General features: G+C 54.7%; 4 protein-coding genes across 4 annotated transcripts; 2 read left to right on the top strand and 2 right to left on the bottom strand.

Annotated features, from left to right (window-relative positions):
• Positions 1 to 624: 624 nt before the first annotated feature.
• Positions 625 to 3,336, top strand: VOLCADRAFT_105440 (uncharacterized protein; the record flags this gene model as incomplete). The annotated part of the gene is made up of 5 exons (XM_002952183.1): positions 625 to 1,165; positions 1,703 to 1,813; positions 2,148 to 2,194; positions 2,359 to 2,461; positions 3,106 to 3,336. Exons 1-5 carry the CDS (start codon positions 692 to 694, stop codon positions 3,334 to 3,336), a joined length of 966 nt encoding a protein of 321 aa, XP_002952229.1. The 5' UTR covers positions 625 to 691.
• A 1,341-nt stretch (positions 3,337 to 4,677) lies between these two features.
• On the top strand, positions 4,678 to 8,991 carry ttlD (uncharacterized protein; the record flags this gene model as incomplete). The annotated part of the gene is made up of 7 exons (XM_002952184.1): positions 4,678 to 4,706; positions 5,208 to 5,524; positions 5,872 to 6,282; positions 6,778 to 6,811; positions 7,281 to 7,449; positions 7,713 to 8,138; positions 8,503 to 8,991. The coding sequence occupies 7 exons, from the start codon at positions 4,678 to 4,680 to the stop codon at positions 8,989 to 8,991; spliced, it is 1,875 nt and encodes a 624-aa protein (XP_002952230.1).
• Positions 8,992 to 10,062: 1,071 nt separating this feature from the next.
• VOLCADRAFT_92929 (uncharacterized protein) lies at positions 10,063 to 13,965 on the bottom strand (the record flags this gene model as incomplete). The annotated part of the gene is made up of 5 exons (XM_002952258.1): positions 10,063 to 10,233; positions 12,076 to 12,106; positions 12,557 to 12,650; positions 12,882 to 13,320; positions 13,774 to 13,965. 5 exons carry the CDS (start codon positions 13,963 to 13,965, stop codon positions 10,063 to 10,065), a joined length of 927 nt encoding a protein of 308 aa, XP_002952304.1.
• A 1,858-nt stretch (positions 13,966 to 15,823) lies between these two features.
• VOLCADRAFT_105442 (uncharacterized protein) lies at positions 15,824 to 18,404 on the bottom strand. The gene is made up of 5 exons (XM_002952259.1): positions 18,199 to 18,404; positions 17,857 to 17,958; positions 17,341 to 17,424; positions 17,098 to 17,222; positions 15,824 to 16,544 (listed from the first exon to the last, which is right to left on the bottom strand). The coding sequence occupies exons 1-5, from the start codon at positions 18,338 to 18,340 to the stop codon at positions 16,491 to 16,493; spliced, it is 507 nt and encodes a 168-aa protein (XP_002952305.1). The 5' UTR covers positions 18,341 to 18,404; the 3' UTR covers positions 15,824 to 16,490.
• Positions 18,405 to 21,399: the final 2,995 nt, after the last annotated feature.

Consider the following 21,399-nt stretch of genomic DNA (forward strand, 5'->3'; position numbering starts at 1 on the left):
CCGGCTTCTAATGTGCACCGGCTTCTAGTGTCTGTTATCGGTGGTGTGTCCACCATGCCGTACAGTACCTGTCTGGACCTGCTAAACCCGGGACACCGCAAACACAAGACGACGTCCGGCTAAGGCCGTAGAGCAGCGTGATCAACGGCCGCAGTTGAAAACAGTGTCTCCTTTGCCACGTATCCTTCTCACCCCAAGACACAACTTCCGGCTCTGGTTCACCCATATGTAGTTAAGCCGGGACATCAGAAGTTTGGGGCTTTTGTATATCCACAACCGGTGAGCAGCTGGCGTAGCTTGATCTCTTGTATTGGTGCCCATACTGCAATGGCCTTTTGTGAAGCATGTGATCGCAATGCACACATGTACCCCGCATGCATCGAAATCCATATCCGTTCCACAGGTACCAACAGCGGGTCTTGCTTTTGGACAGAGTTAAAGCGTTTGGGTCGTGCATGCTTGAAAGGATGGTGTGATGAAAACTGACATGCGAACGACTGAAGAGTTTAGAAGGCTGCCAAACATCAACGGTTACCTGTATAACGGCCAACAACTTTAGGCCGCTGCAACTCTGCAAGCCTACAACTCCAAATTTGCAAGGGCCACGACATGAGTCGATTCATGGCGACTTTGTTACAAGTTGGCAAATAAATTTAGGATACCACGCTGGTGGAGGTCATAGCGCAGCAAAATGTCGCTCGCTCAAGCTTGCAGAGGATGCTCTAAAACAACCTCCAGAGGTACCAGCTCTTCGATACCCATAGGACATTTCACTGTTGATCATTTGTGTCCTATCAGCAATCTCGTTCGAGGGCCTGTCACGGCCCCAAACGGCTGCTTCAATTCTGCTGGGGCTCCTTCGTCGCGGAGATCCTGGCGCACGAACATAACATGCAACAACAGCGCGTCCCAAAATGCTCTGACAACCGTTGAGATTTCGGCGCGCGAGCAGGAGGCGGCGAGAACCCTAGAGCCGGCCTCAGCGGATGTCAACGCCCCTCCTCCACCGGCGACTGACTCTTCTGCGCTACGCGCCAACATGCAGTCTCGCTATGAACAGGCTTACAGCATGAGCCAGCTTTATGCGGCCGAACGGCCCCCTCCAATTCCGCCCAGCGAGCATGAGCGTCGTCGCCGCGTAAAGGACATCCAAGAAGTCGTCGATGTAAGCAACCGCCCTACGGCGTTTACAAGAGTTTATTTTTTGGAAAGAATAATATTGAAACTCCTCACTCTGCCCACTTCATGAAGTGGGTTACACTTATCATCTATGTAGTGAAGTAGGCCTAAATCCTACGTGGCAGCCTGCTTTTCAAATCCCTGGCTCCTGGAACTCCCACCGTGGCGCGTGCCGGTCCCCTCCTTTCCCCCTCCCCGTACCTCTCCCTGCCATTCAGCTCCCAACCAAATCCGCTCCCCGCGCAACCACCTCGAGCACGTCTGCAGCTCCTCCCCCTCCTTCCTTCCCTCCCTCCTGACCTCCTATCCTTCCACATCCCCTTCCCGCCTCCCCCGCCTCCATCCCCGCAAGCCCACACTCGCTCAAATACACACCCGAACTCCACATTCGCGTTCACGCCTGACCATGTATACTCGCCTGATCTCCCTCCTCCAACTCCCCCTCTTTCCCTCCTCCCTCCTCCAATTCCCCCCCGTCCCAACCTGCTCATACACACACATACATACATGCACACACACGCAGGCGGGTCGTCGTAAGGGGCTCCAGGAGGACGTCATCCGCAGCGGCCTGACCCAGATGGACGCCCTGCTACCTGGAGTGCTGAGCCTGCACAGAATGAAGCCCTCCGACTGGGTGGGTCGGTGGGTCAGTGCCGTACGGGGAAGGGGATTAAGGTGGAGGTGTCACGTGGGTGATGGGCCGGGTTCGGAAGGTGTATGTGTGTACGTCTGTGGTGTGTGTGTGTGTGTGGTGTTATGGGGGACATTGGGTAAGAGGAGGAAGGCGGATGTTGGGTAGGTATGAAGCGCGCCCCTGTGCGCGTGCGTGTGTGTGCGTGTGTGTATGCGTGTGTCTGCTGGTGCTATCTTCAGGCAGGCAGCCCCCCTCCCCTGTTTCCCCTTTTCCATCCCCCTCCTCCTCTCCTCCCCTCCCCTCCCCTCCCTGCCCCTCCCTGTCCCGTCCCCAGGCAACAGTTGCCTCCGATGTCAACGGCGTAGCCGAGAAGGTCATCTTGTAAGTCACCGAGGGGAGAAGGGGGGGAAGGGGGGGAAGACATAGAACGTGCTAGGTGGCGGTAATGGTGGTGGTAATGGTGGTGGGAGCCCCTGCTGTGCAGTATCCAGTGTTCGTTTGTTTGACTGTCTGTTTATTTCCCTCACCCCCTCCCTCACTGTCAGGCTCAAGTCATTGTATCCAACTGCCGATATCTTTAAAATCGTATTTAAGAAGCCCAAGCTGCTGCTGCTAACCACCAAGAGGCTGGAGCAGGACGCCGCACAGGTGCGCGTGTGTATGTGTGTGTGTGCGTGCGTGTGTGTATTTAAGGAGGGAAACGAGGGGGGTGGTGGGAAAGGGGGAAAGTAGGGGGCCCAGTAGGCGGGGAAATGCCCAAAGACGGAGGGAGCGGGGGGAGCTAATTGGGTTTTCCGGGCGCCTCTATTCGGAGGTGTGGAGGGGGCCCTCCCACTTGCTGAGGCGTCTGGTATGCGTACTGGCGAGTGGGGATTAGAAGTCAGTCAGTCAATCTGTAAGTCAGTCAGTCAATTAGTCAGTCTGTCAGTCAGTCGGTAAATGAAGAGAGGAGAGGGGAGAGTTGACAAGGTGGCAATGGGCAGGCAGCTAGCGGCTCTGTCGGTGAAGGTGGCTAACACCGATAGCACTACCGGGGGGTTGACAGACGACCTCTTTCTCCCCTCCGATGGGGAACATGGCTCGTGAAACCCTGGAACCCCCCGTTATGTTTCCCCTCCTTACACCCCGCTCAACCCCCTTCCTCCCCTTTTCCCCCTTCCCCACACTCCGAAATCCTTTTTCCTCCTCCACCTTCTCCACCTCCTCCCCATCCTCCTCCACCTCCTCCCCATCCACCTCCACCTCCCCATCCACCTCCACCTCCCCATCCACCTCCACCTCCACCTCCATAGATTATGCGTCTGCTCTCCTCCGCCCCCAACCCCTGCGCCATCCTGGAGTCCACCCCCGACCTGGTGGACCCCCTCTCCCTGTCGCGCTGCCTGGCGAACCTGGCCGCCACGTTCCCGGGGCAGGACCCCGTGGGGCTGCTGCAGCGGCATCCCGACATACTGACGAACCTGGGCTCGGAGGCGGCGGTGGAACTAACGGCGGAGTACGGCGAGCTGAGTACCAAGGACTGAAGAGGGCGTGCATGCGTGTGTGTGTGTGTGTGTGTGTGTGTGTGTGGTGTGTATGTGTGTGTGTGTGTATGTGCGCGCGCGCTTGGGGTGGAGGGAGAGGGGGAAATTGGGGAAATGAAGGGGACTTGGGTGACGACAAGGGAAGTGGTTTAATCCAGGTCGTTGGAGGAAGGTCGTTCCCTGCTGTAAACCTGAGGACGAGGAGGAGGTGGAGGAGGAGGAGGAGGAGGAGGAGTGGAGAGAGAGAAGACCGTAGGATGCCCATGATGGGGTTGAAGAGCGATGAGAAGGGGGAGGTAATGTGAGTGTGGGGGGAAAGCCCGGAACCGCAACACACAGAGAGGAAATTTGGTTACTGGTTAGGTTGCGCAAGTTGGGTATGAATTTTGCGAGTGATTGATCTGTGATCTGAATATGTTGGGACGGCTGTGAATCTCAGTCTGTGATGGATGCGACTCGGGCGAACCGCATGTGCATATGGGGAGAGAGTGAGGACCGCACACTGGCGCCTGCCCGTGATTGCATCTAAAGCATCGTAAGCGGTGGGTCTTATTGTTCAGCAGCAGAGGTGCGGTGATGAGGAAGGTGTGCATGCGCGAGAAGAAGAATTTGGGGCGAGGAGAGGAGCACGGAAAGCCAGCATCGTGCTCGCCAAAAGACCGCATGTCGGTCAAAGAGGATTTCACGGGCTCGAAAATAAGAACTTCTTACTTATGATGCATTTGGATATTTTGCCCGCGGCACACATCTCCGGCGGCGTTGTTTTTGCGGTAGCTGTTACACTTGGATGCATGGGTGCCATAGTACTCCGGTTCGATCTTTGATGGCCGCGATTACGACTAAGAAGGCCTTTACAGACATACGTAGTGCGCACTTGGTGATTATCGCATGTTTACATTCCGCCTGCAAGTTGTGCGTTATGCGTTGTGTGCGCAGTCCGGGGGCAACTTACAACGCCCCGAATCAGATACCGGCATCAATCCCAAGGTCATCGTCAGCAGTAGCAATTAGGCATAATACAATAAGGACCGCAGAATGTGAATACATAAGCAGGAAGTAAGAGTCCACGTTCTTGATGGTATTCGTCCCGATTCGTACCCGTACGGAAAGCTGTTGACTTCTAAGCAGTTGGCCTGCAAGGTAGCGCGTTTACTTTCGATGATTATCTATGTATTTCGTCTTCATGTCAGGCCATTTTACCTCTCTTAACTGTCGCTTTAAGACATCTTGTAAAGGGGGTTTGAGCGGCATGCAGGTTACAAAATGTGATACCTTTTTTGGGAATATTGTCAGTTTTATTTAGCTCAACAAGATCCATAAACGGCAAGCAGGCAATCGATTATGCTTGGAGACCTGCCATGGCCGTACAGGTGCGCGGTCGTGAGGAATTCGCATTATTACGCAACCTATGCATGAAATTAAGATTATGAAGCTTAAAAAGATTTTGGAATACACGTATCCGTAGTGCGAGCAACAAGGCATAATGGGATGGCTGGCCGAAGCCCAGCCTAACACTCTGCGCTTCAAAAGTTTAACCCCCAACAGCTTGAGCTAAGCGCATAATATCCATTATGAAGTCGATCACGGTCAGGCACGTCCTCTTCCACCAGCACAACCATCTTATTGATCTCCCCATGCCACCAAAAGTTCTTTATTCCCGCGCGAAATACACTCCCCTCCCCCGCCCCAAACTTCTGGCCCGCTCGTATTATTTTACAGAAGACCACCAGCAATAACTCAGGTCGCAAATCCCCTGGGCCCAGGCGCCCCGCCGCCGCCACAGCCACAACACCCAGCCCTTACAACCGCACCAACGCAACCACTCCCACCACCACGAATGCCTCCTCCACAACCACCAACGCACCCATCAGCACCATTACCCCCACATCATCCGGCGCAGTGCGCGGTCGCCCGCGCAGCGGTGCCTTGTACCGCTATCTCGTCCTACCGGGTAACGAATCCGTACTGCTACGGGAGGCCCTTGAAAGGCGACCTTGGTGGGAACCCGCGTCCTCCTCGACTGCCCAACAGGGCCCCAACCAACAGCAGCACCCACAGCATCAGCAGCACCAACAGCGAGCAAGTGATAATACGTCTAACTGGAATTTGTGGGCGGGCCTAAACGGACAGCGCTTCACGCAGTGGGATGTGATGCGGCAGTGTGGGAGTGGGAGTGGGGGAAACACAGGTGCGCATTAGGAGGTGATCATTGGGAGGGGTTTAGCGAATGGGGGGACAGGTGGCGGGGTGGATGAACCATGCAGCAGTGCGGGTACCGGCATTGCTTGTGTATGGCGGGGATTTAGGTGTCTTTGGGGACGTGGCAAGGAAGGGGGGAAAGCGGCGAGAGACCTTGCAGGCGCTGGCGTGCTGATATGTTCAAGTCCTCTCTCTCTCTCTTTCGCTTTCTCTTTCTCTCTGGCCCCCCTTCCTCTCTCTTTCGCTGCTGCTACTGCTCTAGTTCGCAGCTCTCTCACGCCGCACGCCGCCCGGGCTGACCCCACCTTCCCCGGCTGTTGCACCCACCATCATCAGAACCCACCTCACGCCGCCTGGTCAATCGGCTCCAAGAACACAAAGTCATCTGCACCAAGAGCGGCCTAGCGTCAGTGCTGGCGGCAATACAAGCTGCTGCCGTTGCTACTACTGCTACTGCCGCCTCCGCCGCCAGCGCGATAGAGTCCAGCGAAATCAGATCCAAAACTGGATCCGGATCTGGGTTGGATACAAGTTGGATTCCGGAGACTTACGTCGTACCGGCGGGTCCGAAGGCGGTGGCAACGGGAGGGAGTTCGTTGGCGCTTTTCAAAGCCGCGTTCTCTCGCCATGCAGCTGCTGGTCGGCGAGTGTGGATTGCCAAGCCCACGTGCTTAAACCGGGGGAACGGCATCGAGGTATTTGACTCCCTGGACCGTATCCTGGAGCACATCAAGGGCCGACCCGCGGGTCAGTGGTCCATGGGCTCGCGGTTTTAGGGTTGGCGGGAGCCCCACTGCTTGTTTGGGCAATGGCCTGATTAGGCGAGGGGCGGTTCCGGGAGGGCCAGGCGGGCTAGTATGACGTGGCCCGCTCTGGAACCCCCTCCTGCCCGTCAGGACTAACTCTTTCCTGAACTGCTGCTGCTCGGAATAAGCAGGAAGGAAAACACGACGTGTGCGTCCCTCTCCCTGGGGGGAAGGGTCGGTGCTTCCGCTGGGTTATTTCATCCACAGTAGCTCGCACCGCCACTCCTTTCCAACCCGCACCTACCCACCTGCCACCCGCCGGGATCCGGAACCACGCAAGCAGTCAAACACCTCTCTCTCTCTTTACACACACACACACACACACCACGCGCCCTGCCGCTTTTTCCAGCTGTGACCCAATTTCCTGTTCCCGTCCGCGCCATGTCCGCTTCCTTCCTCCATATCTGCGCTTCCTTCGCTTTTTTATCCCACACAGGCAGCAGCCTCATTCTGCAGAAGTACATCGAACGGTACGTATGGCACTCCGGCCGTGTTGCTTTTCCAGCCTGTTTCCAGCTTGTTGAGATGTGTCGCACAGGGACTGGGGGGCCTTTGGCTCTTCCGTTTGGTTCTTCCTTGGGTGGATTGTGTTGGTGCTCCGCCGCCGCCCGCTGCGGCTCTCGGCCTCTGTGCTTGTGTGAAGCAAGGCCACCTTGTACTCCGCCGCGGGACAACCCACCCGCCCACCCACCCACCCGCCCGCCAGCAGCCCGCATTCATCACATTCCTCTGGTTGCAGCTGCGGTCGTAGTTGCGGTCGGAAGTAAACACGTTCGCAATTGGACACCGGGGGAACTCCCACACCCACAACCAAGCCGAACATATTCGAACCGCACGGCCATACCATACACACGTGCCGCGCGCCTGCTCCCTTCTTCCCTTCCCATCCCCTCCCCCCCACACACACATGCGGATGGTCCCTCCGTACCCCTCACACAGCCCCATGCTGCTCGGGGGCCGCAAATTTGACATTCGAGCCTACGTCCTAGTTGGGCCCGATGGCAGCGTGTGGTTTCACAGGGAGGCGTACGTCCGTACATCATCGACACCGTACGACAGCTCCGACCTGAGCAATCGCTCCGCACATCTCACCAACGATGCTGTACAGGTGTGTGGTCAGTGTAGAAAACGGGGGCCATGGGGCGCGTGTATGGCGGCGCCCTGAGGTTGTGTGAGTCCCACCTTGCCTTCCATGGGTGCTTCCCTTAGGGTTTGTATGTATGTATGTATGTCGGCGGGCGCCAGGGCCTCTCCTCATGGGTTTTAACGCTCCCGCCACACAAAATCCTTAAACCGAAAACCCTAAAACCAAAACACTAAACCCAAAACCCTTAAACCAAAACCTTAAAACCAAAAACCCATGGCCTGCAGAAGCATCTGGACACCTACCACGCGTTTGAGGACCACTGCAAGCTATCGCTGGAGGATCTGGGGCCCGCTTTGAGAGGAGGTGCACCTGCACCTGCACCTGCACCTGCACCTGCATCTGCTTCACAGACACCAGCAGCACCAGAAACGACGATGACGACGACAACTTCAGCAACAGCAATAACATCACCATTGACGTCGGAACCAGCAGCGGGCCCCACAGCAACCGCAACCGCAACCGCAAGCTCAGTGGCACTGGACACTCGCCCCGGGTGCGAGTCGGGTCTTTGGGGCGCTATGCGGCGCTGTGTGGCCGCCTTGTTCTCAGTGGCCGGCCCCCGCCTGAACCCCCGGTGTCTGGTCCACTGCTACGAGTTGCTGGGCCTTGACTTCATGCTGGACGACGAAGGGAAACTTTACTTGATTGAGGTGGGTGGTTGGCGGTGGTTGGCGGTGGTTGGCGGTGGCTGGGCTAGGGGGGAATGAAACAGGGAGAGGAAGGTGGGCGTACGTGAGTAGTAGTGAGGATTCAATTGTGATTGTAGTTTGTGTTAATTGTCGGAAAAGAAAGGAGCGGGAATGTGAAGGAAGGAGAAAACAGTCCCAATCCCTGGCAAACTCAAGGAATCAAAAGGAATCTCGTGCCAAAGTTTACAGTGTTTTCGCTGTTTCCGTACAAGTACATTTCCCCCCTCTAAACCTCCAACGCACACATACACATACACACGCACATACACATACACAGACACAGACACACTTCCCCTTTCCCCTTCCCCGCTTCCCCGGACCCCAGGTGAACACCTCCCCAGCTCCCTTCCGTGCGGGTGCCTATCTGAGCGACCTGCTACCTCGCCTGATAGAGGAGGTCGTACAGAAGGTGGTTGACCCGGTGTTCCCTTCACCGCCGCCGCCGCCATCACCGCCACCATCTCAGCCAACGGGCGAGGCGGCCGCCGGAGAGCCGGAAGTAAAACGGTCGGCGGCGGAGGCGGCACCAAGGTCGCCGTTGCTGGATGGCTTTGTACGAGTAGAGCTGGACGAGCAACTGGCTGCTGCCGCCGCTGCCGCCGCTTCCTCTCTGACGTCGAGTGGCAAGGCGGCGGGGAGCAGGAGGGTTGCCGGGTCGCCGCCGGCAGTGGGGTTGAGCTTTATGGGCGGGGCGACGTTGCTGCCGCCAAGGGGCGAATCGAAGCCGCCAAGGGCAGCCGCCGCCGCCGCCGCCGCCACCGCCGCCGCAGCAGCAGGGGGTCGAGGTCGGAATGGCCGCCCGGGCACAAAGTAATTCGCAACTTCTTACCTATTACGGTATTGCGCGTTTCGTTTTCCTCCCTCTAGGTCCTTTCCTCGCCTTTCTCTCCGGACAGGTAAATCCTGTTCGATACTTCCTTTTTTCTTTATCTTCGGGTCCTAACGATATTCGTTGAAGGGTTCTGCAGGCGTATGTGCGAAAGTGCGTATGTATGTATGTATGTCTATACCTGTGTAGGTCTCATGGTTTTGAGTTTTAGGAAAACAAACATTTGGTTCCGGAGCCACTTCCGGGCGCGAAGGGAAGGGAATGCGTAGTGGATGTGGAGGGTGCAGGTTCTCACCTTGTGTGTATGAGTGACAGGAAGACATGGCGACTGGAGACATGGTGACGGAGACGGCTGATGGCCAGGTAGGGACTTGCTGCAAATGGTGTGTGTGTGTGCAAAACCTCAGACGTCATCTACCGGATGAAGCACACCAGCTACCGACACCCGGAGCAATAAAGCAAATGCTGCTTTAACAGTTCATGCGAAAGATTCAGATCCTAAAGTACTGGGAAGTTAATTTGGTTGCATCTTCCCGCCTGTGGCAGCGTCGTCTCATCCATTCAAAGCGGCGATTGTATTGTTCGTACAATTCGTCGTACGCATCCGTACAGTATTCCTTTGTCAAGATGCAGAAACTGAAAGAGCGTACACAAAGCTGCCATCACCTGATATCGCGTGCAGTCCAAGAGGGGTTGTTGAGGGGTCCAGGACTGCCTCCCCCCCAGCCGTAGCCGTATTTATGATGTGTGGATAGCATCGATACGACATATACATGCCGAGATGAAAGATAAACAAAGACTTGGGGAAAGCCACAAATCGTTTTTGCGGCCGCGCGTCTGATGATGCGGCATCTGGATGCCCCGTGCCGCCCCTCTCTTATACACGTTCTCTGTCTCGTTACATTAGATCCGGCTGTACGACAATTACACGACAATACGGCAGGGTAGGTTATCGATGTTCGCTACTACTTGCACCCTATGATGACATAAAAGAAAGTGATGTCATCTCCTGTCGCTATCCGAAGAGAAGGGACACCTGCCCTAGCCTGCAAGCCCTCATGAACCACCACCACCACCACCACCACCACCGGCGGCGGCGGCGGCGGCTCCATGCACACCAAACATGGCCAAGAACTGTTGCTCGTCCAGTACGATGCCGTACAGCCCCGCCGTCATCGACAGCAGGCTCATTGATGGTGCCACCGGCAGCCCCGCGGACTGCGGCAGCTGTGACGGCGGGGTGGGGGTGGCGGAGGCGGTGGCCGTCAACACAGCGCCACCCCTCTCACTGCCCAAGCGGCGGGCTGTCGGTACCCTCAGACCGCTGTCCTGAGGGCCCTCTTCTCCGCCTTCAGCACCACCAGCACCACCGCCACCGCCGCCACCACCACCACCGCCGCTGTGACATCGACTGCTCCCACATTGACCGCCGCCACCGCCACCGCCGCCGTCTCCAGGCCCCGGCAGCGGCCCCGGCCTTTCCGGAGCCTCCTCCGTCGCTGTTACGGCGTGTGCGGGCTGTACGGTCATATCCCAGTAGCGCTGGATGTTGTTTCTCGTACCGTCCGGGGCAACGAGGGGCGGGTACGGCGGCGGTGGCGCGTTCCAGCCGCCGCCTGGCCGCCGCATGTGGCTGCGGTCGCTGGCAAAGTGCCGGAGATAGCACCTCGCCGGTATGGTCCGGAAGAATCTGTTGTAGGTAGTTGGTTGGTTGGTTAGTTGGAATTCGTTACTTCGTGGAAAGGGCTAGTGAGGAGGGCGGGCAAGCACCGGATTCCGTTATTTCACAGTATATCTGCCGTACGGGATTTTCAGGTACGATATCTCTGTTATGGTATCGCAAATACAAGCGCACGCACCCAATCTACAGGCACAAACACACACACGACCAAGCACATACGCACCCATTCTCAATACCTCCTCCTCGCGGTTAAGTCGTTAGATAGCACATACATACATGCACGCACGCACATACACACATATACACACACGTACGAACAATCCAGGGAAGGTCAGGTAAGAAGATCCGTTGTTGGCAACTGTTGTTGACCGCAAAAGGAAGGTGTCTAGGGAGGTGGGCCTAGCGTGCATGGATATGGGGAAGCCCCCTTGTGGAAGAGGGAATCAGAAAACCCCCCGAGTCCCCTCCCCTCCCCTTTCCCCCTTCCACCTCCCCCTCAAGCTCCCCCCTCCTCTCCCCCTCGAGATCCTGTTTAAACTTCGTCAACACGGGGATGACAGCAATGCTCCTCTCGTCGCCCTCCCTCCGACCCGCCAACGGCCCGCTAAGACCCGCCCCCACCAGCCCCAACCTAGGATCCAGCAGGGCCCCCCTCTTCCCCCCCAAAACACACACACACACACACACACACACACACACACACCGGCGGTGTCTCTCAGCGAAGTGGCAGTGAGGCTTCCGGGGACCGTAACGGCCGCGTTAGGAGGGTGAACAGGACGGTAGAGGGGGGGAAAGGTGGAGGGGGGAAGATGGAGGGAAGGTGAGGAAGTAGGTGAGGAAGTAGGGGGAACGACGAGGAGGGGAGGGGAGGGCATGTGTGCATGTGTTTACTCCTAAGGCTGCTACCCACAACCTTTTTAATTCCTCTCCGAAACCAACTCTCCCATCAACCGCCCCCAGCACCAACAGCCGCGATCAGGGCTGAACAACCGACTCCTCCTCCTCCTCCGACCAACACCACCACCACCACCACCATCTACAACAGCAGCGGGAGCAGGAGCAGCAAGAAAGACGTCTCAACGCCTCCCGACTGATTTCTTCCCCTGTGTTGCCACCGGGCCCGTCGTGTGTGTGATGATGATTACACACACATACACACGCGCACATACACACGTGCTTTGTCGATGCTGTCACAGCCATGTGACGTGGCAGCCAGCACCCAATCTGTTTGGCCTTTCTCCCCCCCACCCCCCACCCCACTCCCCCCCCAGCCCTGATGTCCCCCTGCTGTGGCCGCAGGAACCGTCTTCACAAGAAAACTCTTATATGGCTATTGTCACATTCTGCCTGCTGCCGTACACACAACAACTCCGATGCAGCGAACCTACCTTCAACGCTCGTCGCGCGTACAGCTCAAGACTGTAGATGTACGGGTAGAAGGATGTACGGCGTGCGGTTTAAGATTTGCATGAACGGCAAAAGGGGAAGGGCACGGGGATATGTATGTCCGTATGTCTATATGTCTATATGTCTGTCTGTCTGTCTGTCTGTATGCATGTATGTGTCCAGAACGGTTCGGGCAACAGGGGACTAATTACCGGAGGGGGCTACCGGGCGGGCGGTAAGGGGGGAGTCAGGGTCTTCCTTCCTTCACTCACTCACTCCTGGGTTGGAGCACAACCCCTACACCAGCAAAAACTGAATGTCTTCACAGACAGGCTGACAGACAGTTAGACAGACAGACAGACAGACAGACAGACAGTGAGACAGACAGACAGACAGACAGTGAGACAGACAGACAGACAGACAGACAGAAGACAGACAGACAGACAGAAGACAGACAGACTGATAGACAGACTGGGGAGCTACCTGCAGGGGAACGGCAGGACCGAGTCCAGGTCCCAGACAAGGGTCGCGCTTCCCGAAGCCCCTTTGGCTGCAGCGGCAGCAGCTGCTGCTACTGCTGCACTAGCAGTAGTGTCAGCAGCAGCGGCCAAGGCGCCTCCGCTGGCAACATGTATGTCGGTGAACCCGCTACTGCCACCGCCGCTTCCATCGCGTCCATTGACGCCGCTATCTTTGCCAACTTCACCACCGCCGCGAAATGGAACCACTGCCGCTGCCGGCGGCGGCGGTGGCGGCAGCGGTGGCGGCAGCGGCATCGGACAGGATAGAAGCGGCACGGTTTGCCCACCCTTGCCATCCCTAGGCGGGCGGTCCGCTGCTGCGACCTCGGAGCCCGCCGCCAGGGCTGCTACTGCCGCTACTGCTGTCGGCCGCGGTGGCCCGGATGGCGGTAGTGCCTGTAGGAGTACGACGTGGTAATCCCACACCACCAGCCCTTCTTCACCGCTTCCTCCGCGGCTGTCCGCATCGCTCCCGTCCCCCTCCCCTTCCTCCTCCCCGTCCTCCTCCCCGTCCTCCTCCTCTTCCTCCTCCTCTTCCTCCTCCTCTTCCTCCTCCTCTTCCTCCTTCACGCCATCCTTCCTGCTTCCATGGCCGTCACTGTCTACTTTGCCACCGTCGCCGTCATCGTCATGGGCGCCGCCGCTGCCGTCACAATGGACGCCCCTGCCATCGCCATCCGAAGTGTGACTCGCTCCGAAACCAGCCCGTTGTGTCCACAAGGGCACCTGAGGGGTGAGGCGGGGGAGACGGATTGGGGATCCCTGGAGTATGTGGCGGTGGTGTGTGTGTGTGTGTGTGTGTGTGTGTGTGTGCGTGGCAGGGTTAGAGAAACATGTATGCACGGCGGGAGCTGGAGCGATGGAAGTTAAGGGCTCCTGAAATGGATGACAAGGACGGCAGGTGAGAAACAGGGCAGATCGCAGCACCCTTGGGAGGTCGCGAGCACACGCATAGGTTAAAGTGCTTGAGAGGCCGTATATTGTAACTTTTGAGGGAAATGGCGTTTCTCCGACGCGAGGGGTGACATAGGCCCCCAGGAGGTGGGAGGAACATGCGCAGTTAGTGACTTGCACGGAAGTTAGCGGCGATAATAAAGTCGAAGGCACGTTGAGAACAGTTGCCATAATCCAGTGGCAATCATAACAGGCTCTCCAAAATGGTGCTGTTTTCCCACTAACCTGTTTGGCTGGATTGCTAATAAACACCACAAAAAGCTCGTCCAAGGAAGACGCATAGCCGAGCCGAACGAGCTCAGAAACCAATAGATAAACGTTTTCTTCGCAGTAGCAAGAGGTATATGGAAACATTTGCAGAGCCCCGTGGACTCGTTTGATCGCGGTACCGGAAAGCGTTTTCGCCGACGATGCCATGTTTCAGCTCGTTGAGTCAATGGGCGGCAGCAAGCCACACATACGCTGGCAACATGAAACGAAAAAATAGAGAACATAGAGAAAGCATTGAGGTCGTTTTCGAAACATATTTTCATGGCGGTTGATGGTTGCTCCGCAGGTAAACGCGGGAAATGAAAGGCCCAGCATTCTCTTTCGACTGCTTCTTAAACTGTTACAACTGTATGACCTTGCCTTCTGCTGTTTTCATTTGATGCGCCTTTCCTTCCAGCCTACAACTTTGTGCTCCTGTCGTTGCAAGTGATTTTAATTATACAAATACCCTTTTCTGTTGCGCCATCATGTGCCGTGTGTGTGTGTGTGTCTCGATTTTGCGTGTGTGTGTGTGTGTGTGTGTGTCGATTTTGCCATGTCAACCATTTTTTTACTGCATCTTAAAAAGTATTCTGCCAAGTTACAGTATTGTCGTACTGGATGTCGTCACGCCCAAGTCACATCACACAACCCACGCAAAACAGTTCCCCCTGCAAAATCCTTCCTTCACGCTTGCCAATACTTAAAAAACAAGTACTAGGAAAGTCAAGAGCTTACGGGGCATGACTGGCCATGAAACACCCCTCCCCCAGCATTTGGACCCGCACGAGCAGATTTATTGCGTAAACCTCCTCAATGTGGAGCAAGCCAAAAACTCTGGTTACCGACAGTCCACGCATCACCCATCATCATCTTAATAATACTCCTGGTGATGGATCGCAATGGGTCGCAAACGAGGTCGGGATTGCGCGGAACCAAAGCCTCGCCCCCACGGTAGGACTTATTCACCCCCCCGAGCTTTTCCACACAGCAGCAGCCGCAGCCAGCACGCGCGCACGCACATGCTACACAGCCCGCCGGTACGCCCACATCCCTGCCCGCCGACCGCCAACATTACCAATAACCAACAACAGCTCCCTGCTATTCCGCCGGCATAAACGCGTTGCACAGCAGCAACACATAAATAGAGCAATACGCTGGTCAGGTAACCAGGGGAGCAAGCGTTTGCTTGAAACACAGACCTTCAAGACGCTGCACAAGAACGGTGATGTGTGTTTCAGAAGCACGTGTTTTGCATGCAGGCCGAAAAGATCACACGCCGTAACCGAGCTCGCCGCGTCTCCAATGGAAATGCATTAGGTCAGTAGCACAAGCAAAGATCCGCGGCCGGTGGCCCGCAGTGTCATACTTACGCGTTTCTTGCACTTCACCCTTCCTACCACCGCCCCCTTTGCAGTCCTTGCCTGCAACGGCTGTAACTAAATTAACTTAAAGCACACAAACATACACACACGTACACGTTGACCAACTGACTGGCAACGGTGTCTGGGACATTTCAAATGCTTCACAAGTTGGATGGTGAAGAAACGCGATCTGCCTCAGGCAGCAATGGTTTGGGGAGGGGGGAAAAGAGGCCGCTTTTCATTGCTAGGCTTCGACAGCAAAGCGGCCTTGTTCTCAGGCGCATGAATCGATTGAAACAAGGCCATGAATGAATCCGTTTCCGGCGTCAATATGCTCTTCCTTTTTCCTGGGCGCCACTCCTACACTTTCAAAGATGCCCCCCTCTTCACGTGACCACCAAGCCACGGCCCACGCCCCGTCTCAAGCGACATCATGCGTCGCCGCGACAAGAGCAAGAGCATATACGGCAAAAGCACACACAGTGTACCCGTGAACTCAATGATTCTGACGATAAATCCAGCCACGCGTACTTATGTGCATGCAATATACTTGGAACATGAAAGTGTACGGAGCAGCGCAAAAATACCCAAGACCATGGAGCCGCTTTCCCCCAGGCAAGTGATATTCTAGACGCACCTACGGAAGCTTAACCCCAACATTAACAATCACCGCGTGCTGCATGTGAACGACAAGTACATCGTTAAGTGCCACCCGTACAGGCGTCGAGACATGCGGTCAGATACGGTGCTTGCAGGAGCTATAAACACATACACAACACAAGTTCTTACACGCGCGCTCTTAGAATGCAACCACGTCAAGCGTCAAGTGTGGATTCCTTGTCGTAGCATCGTAAACAAAAACACGCACAGTTACCGAATGCTGCCTCGCGGACAGAGCATCGCTCCATTTCAAGGGGGATGCGGAGCGAGGCGCAAGCTCGGGGGCAAATCGATGAGTAACACGCGCACACGGATGCGTGGTGAAGGTGACCGCAGGGACCAGCCAGCCAGCGGGGGCCGCCGGGCGGCCGGGAGTGCAAGAGGCACTGAACCGCACTCCGCACTCTCAGTCCCTCCTGCGCTCCCAAGACTGATGCGATGCGGCACGGGCACTCGGGCCAAGGTGGTGTAGCCGTGTGACAATGGAAATGAAGCATAGCCCGCCGCTCTCGCGCACCGGTGTGCATGAACGCTGAATGGCGGTTTCAGAGAGGACACTCGACACACGAACATACCGCCGATCACATCACATACTACGTGTTCAAAAACATGCACAGTTGTGGCTAATAAAGTAATGACCTTATGACATTTTAAACATTTTTTCGTTACTTATGCGGGCGTGACCTTGCCAGAGGAACCGCTGTTCAGGTTGAGGTATGGGACCTGCGTCCGGCCAAGCAGTACGACACATACGACATGACGACAGCAGGCAGAAGACGTTAGCTTGCGTTTGCGCCGCCCTTGAGGTTGAGGTAGGGAACCTGTGCGCGCCGGATTCGTAGGAGTACACGGATATATAAAGTAGCGGAATATCAAAATATTAAAATAGAGGGGAAGGAGGAACTGAAGTAGAGACGAAGAAGGTTGCTAATCGAAGAATTTTTAATGGCTATTGCGACTGCTAACGAATAAACATCACATCCTGATCTGCGTATGCTACTCATGGAACAGAATCATCCTTATACAATCTCGCCAGACGGGGATGGCTGAACAGTCATGTGTTCCAAGCTAGCCCAATAATAAGCCCAATAATAAGCCCAAGAAGAAGAAGAAACGCGAAATCCAGCTCTTCGCCCAAACAGCTAAGGCTCGACCGCATGGCCGAGTCAGTCACATGGATGCAGCCTATGGCCCGTACCTATCATGGAAGCAAAATATCTGTGCGTCTACCAATCTATTCACCTAAGCATAATTGCTAACTGCCACTTTTTCTCACCTTAATGCCCTGGCTGACCATAAGCTGGTTCGTTTCGGAGCACAACACACATGGGCCCAGGCAGCAGCCGCACAGCCAATCTTGGCACGGGGAGCCCTTGAGACCGTACTTCTTACGGAACTGGCCTGCACGTACAATAGCGCACGATTAAGGTAAGAAAGGTGTGTGCAGCGGGTAAGTTATGCATATGCGCAAGGAGCGATAGTGATAGTGATGCGCAAGGAGTGATACATGCGTACTCACCGCGCACTACGGCGTAATAGCATGGTCCAAGGCAGACCGCCCCCGTCACCATCCCGTTGACAAAGGCCGTCTCACAAGATTTGCCTGTGTGTGGGTGGCATAACGCGTTCCTGGTTTACCTCGTGGATGGCTACAACAAGGCGCGAATTAACCAGAAAGTAAAAGTGTACTTTTGGTCAAGTCGGCGGATGGACTTGGTCAAATCCGCGAAAAGGAGGATTGAAGCAATCGAATTGACACGCAAGATAAAATGATTGCTCTGAGAATAGCATGTATCAGGTATGGGGAGTGATTTGCGGTTAGCCGCAAAAGGAGAAAGGAAATGACCGACCCGGTCAGATGGATTGAGTTTGCTATTTTGGGCCCTAATGAAGTAGGGTAGTCACAACATTCTCCAACCCAGCAAAGCCTTAAATTGGGGCAAAGGGGAGTACCAAAGGTGTAGGTGCAGCGGCCGCAGGCAGTTGCTTTGTTCAGTGTGGTGGGTTCGACCACCAAACGTTAACAAGTGCTTACCGCTCATGTACTCCATGTTGCGGTAGCGGATGCAGCTGCCCCAGCAAGGGCAGCAGATAACCGCCAGGGTCAATGGGACGTTGCCGAGGCATGAAAAGGTGCCTGCATAGTTGAGAAGCCATAGCAAGTGTGTGACCTCGGCGATAGATAGTGCGCGCTGTAAAAGCTTTTAAGTTTTGCCGTGTGAATGTCCAGCTGGCAACGGCAACAGCGGCCACCTCGATGGATAGGCCGGAGCAACTAGCTGACGCAAGCCACACAGAGAAACAATAACACTTTTTTGGCAGCGCACAGCCATTCTGTTGATTGTGAGTTTCTAACACAGGCAGTGAGCCGCCTTACCGTAGTCCCAGTCCTTGCTGCCGTCCTCTGTGTTGTTAAACAGGTTAGTCTTGCAAAACTCAAAGGAGTCCTTGACCGCCTGCTGGGCGTCCTTGGGGATCATGAAGTCAATGCAGCCATCACCACTATCGGCGTACGCCATCTTTGTTAGCTTAAGGATAGGGACGCTGAAATACTATAAAGGTAGTGACGGTAAACTATTATGTACGCTCTCAATCAAAGTTCGCGACTTATGAACCAAGGGATGTACGCCAATTCTAAGAAATAGTTGTCGCAATGGCCGTATCGCAAACTGTTCCGTATGGCTACTGGACCCAACTGGAGAGCCGTAGCAGGTGATAATAGAATGTTAGTCTAAACCTTATCATAAACATTATCCACTTGTGCCTGTTTACTTGATGCTCTTCCTGGTAACAAGTCAATGCAGCTTTCGCTTCCCGGTACGGCTAGGGCATGGAAGCCCGCCGCAGTTAATCGAGAGGTCCAGTATAATGTAAGATGTATAAATTGTAGTTATGCAACACTGAAAGTTGGTTATAGGTAAGCTGGCTTGTCCGGATTTTGGGTTGCAGTTTTTGTAAAGGTTTTTGAGCTCTAATTATGGAAAAAGCAAGCTTAAGTAGGTAGAAGCAACATCCACGCTGGACTTCTGTCGTCTGTATTTCGCCGCAACGCGCGCGTTGATATATTGTGATTGGAAAGGGACGAATAAGCAGAAGAAAGTATCCTTCCTTTCCATACGCATATATTATATTTCTCGCTGTATTCGATATCCTACATTGACTTCCAGTACCATTTTGGACGTACTTGACGCCAGCAAATTAGTCTAGCAACACAGTCTCCACTTGCGCGCTGCAGCCTCAGCCAAGACGCGCATTGGCGTCTTGGCCATGCTGTAACGCCGCTAAGGCAGCCCTTGGCTCACCGGGCCACATGCCGACTTACATATGCCGACTGTGTTTCTTTGTATCTTGAGCGTCTTCATGTAAATTATGTATAGTCTCCTATTTCAAGGCATTTTAATGTCAGACGCCGGTCAGTCCTGACGGGCAGGAGGGGGTTCCAGAGCGGGCCACGTCATACTAGCCCGCCTGGCCCTCCCGGAACCGCCCCTCGCCCAATAAGGCCATTGCCAACAAGCAGTGGGGCTCCCGCAAACCCTAAAACCGCAACCCATGTAGCTAAAACCCTACAACCGCGAGCCCATGGACCACTGACCCGCGGGTCGGCCCTTGATGTGCTCCAGGATACGGTCCAGGGAGTCAAACCCTAAAACCCTAAGTAATCTCTGTAGGGCTCCAGAGTGCCGATGGTTCCGCATCAGATGAACCGCTTCGGCATCGCTGTCACGTCGCTGACACTGGTCTGTTTTGTTGGCGCCAAACATTTCGCCAAGCGAGAAGTCGTCAGGCCTGGTTGACACTACTGTCTTATACAGTTTAAATTCCTAAGTTCGATTCCTGGGGAGACTCCCGACATTGCCGTGAACGTGAAATTATGGCTAGCCGCTGAGATGTGGAGTTGAGGTCACAGTTGATGGATCGAGATTCGCACGCTGGATAGGTGGCGATTGCTGCACCCTCTGTCTCTACGGATGTTCGGGTGAACGGATGAGGAGGGATCCTTCCAGTCCGTATGGCGTAGTACAGTGTGGTAATGGTGGATGGTGCTGTATGGTGTGATAAATCGTAGAATTGACAATGTGTCCAAGTGGCCCAGAAGCCCCCCACTCTGTAAGAATTCAATTAAATTCAAGAAGTCGTCGGTGTCAATAGAACGAAGAAATTCACTGTCATTGTCCGATATGTTTGAAAGTCCAAAGGAAAAGCTGTTTTGTGCTGTCAAATGGAAGGCGGTACTAACGGTCAGCTCCAGGGTCAGAAAAAATTTCCGGCTTGACCCCCGAAATCTCTTACTGATCAGAGCTGTGAATTGCAACGAGCAAAACACGGACGTCGACCTGTAGCTGTGCTATTTCGCGTTCACCTTGTACTGGGGCTCGACGCAGATAAAGCAGAACCTGCGAGACGCTATGACGCCAGATCCGTGGCAGCTAATGCGTGCTGCTGTTGCAGACGCTGCCTAGTTTCTGTTGGACTAGACGAAGATGACTTGGATAAGCTCTGGGCAGCGAAGTACAACACCGCTGAGCGTTTGCAGACTGAAAGGACGGGAAGGCCTCGTCGACGCGCGTCTTTCGCCTGGCGTGGTGGATGCTATCATAGGTAAATCCTAAGCGCGATTTCTCCGCAATTCATACTTTGCCGAAGAGTCCGCGTTGCGTGTACTCCGGCTACTATTGGTTGGTCGCTCTCAAGTTGAAGACAAAACCAACTTAAGCAACCTGTCAAATAGCGTGTCGGAGAAGTTTTTTGCATAAGGGATGGCTTCTGTCCTATACCTGGTATCGTAAGCAAGATACGCATACCGAGGTCTTGCCGTGACGTATGATCTGCTTCAATGGTGAAGATATGTAAAGTCACAGCCGCTCCCCTTTGGAACGGTGCATTTATTGTATGAAGCTAGCATGGGTGTTTTGTCTCAACGTGAATGACCTGTGAGCGCACCTTCATCTCCAGCAGCTTAACGCGTTAAGACCACGCTATGGTCTGCAGTTCCTGTTACAAGCAACTAAGGGGGTGCTTCCACTTGGATTAAAATGGTTATTGTACAAAGGAGCAGCTTGCATGGTAAGTTTGAATCATCTCCCCTGCCTCAAAACCGAGAGTAAGCTATTTCCAACAAGTAATCTTTTAGTACACTAAATTCAGACCTTGACGTGTTTAAGCCCCATGGCGAGCAGCACCATAAAAAACAGGGGCCCATCATCACCATCTTTGCAGCTGATAGAAATTCGTGAATCATCAAACGCATACTCAAAGAGGCTTGAAGAGCAACAGTCCGTTTCGTGGGTTGTTGATTTCACAAGGCTTGAGACCCAGCAACATGTTTATGTGTCCACACCTGGTGGAAAAAATGAAAAAAGAGAAAGTTAAAAGATAAACACATACTAATTCACCCTTCCCTGCAAGTGCAAGAGCAGCCACAACATGGCCTAAACATAAAAAGTATCTCCCCAGTCGACTCACCAGCAAGACTTGAAGAGGTGCGCACCTGGAAAAGAATGCACCCGTGTTGTTTAGGGTAGTCACAGATGCATGTCTACTCCACAGGGTGACAGGGTGCAAGCCTTATCGGTAA

The sequence above is a fragment of the Volvox carteri genome (genome assembly GCF_000143455.1).
Source record: "Volvox carteri f. nagariensis unplaced genomic scaffold VOLCAscaffold_28, whole genome shotgun sequence".
Taxonomy (NCBI): Eukaryota; Viridiplantae; Chlorophyta; class Chlorophyceae; order Chlamydomonadales; family Volvocaceae; genus Volvox; species Volvox carteri.

Bases quoted from the DNA above. Each gene is read 5' to 3' on its own strand.
- VOLCADRAFT_105442 (XM_002952259.1), bottom strand. From the start codon at position 18,340: ATGGCGTACGCCGATAGTGGTGATGGCTGCATTGACTTCATGATCCCC. The intron at 17,959-18,198 runs GTAAGGCGGCTC...TCAACTATGCAG, and splicing joins CAGCAAGGACTGGGACTACG to GCACCTTTTCATGCCTCGGC. The intron at 17,223-17,340 runs GTGAGTACGCAT...TTGTACGTGCAG, and splicing joins CTATTACGCCGTAGTGCGCG to GCCAGTTCCGTAAGAAGTAC.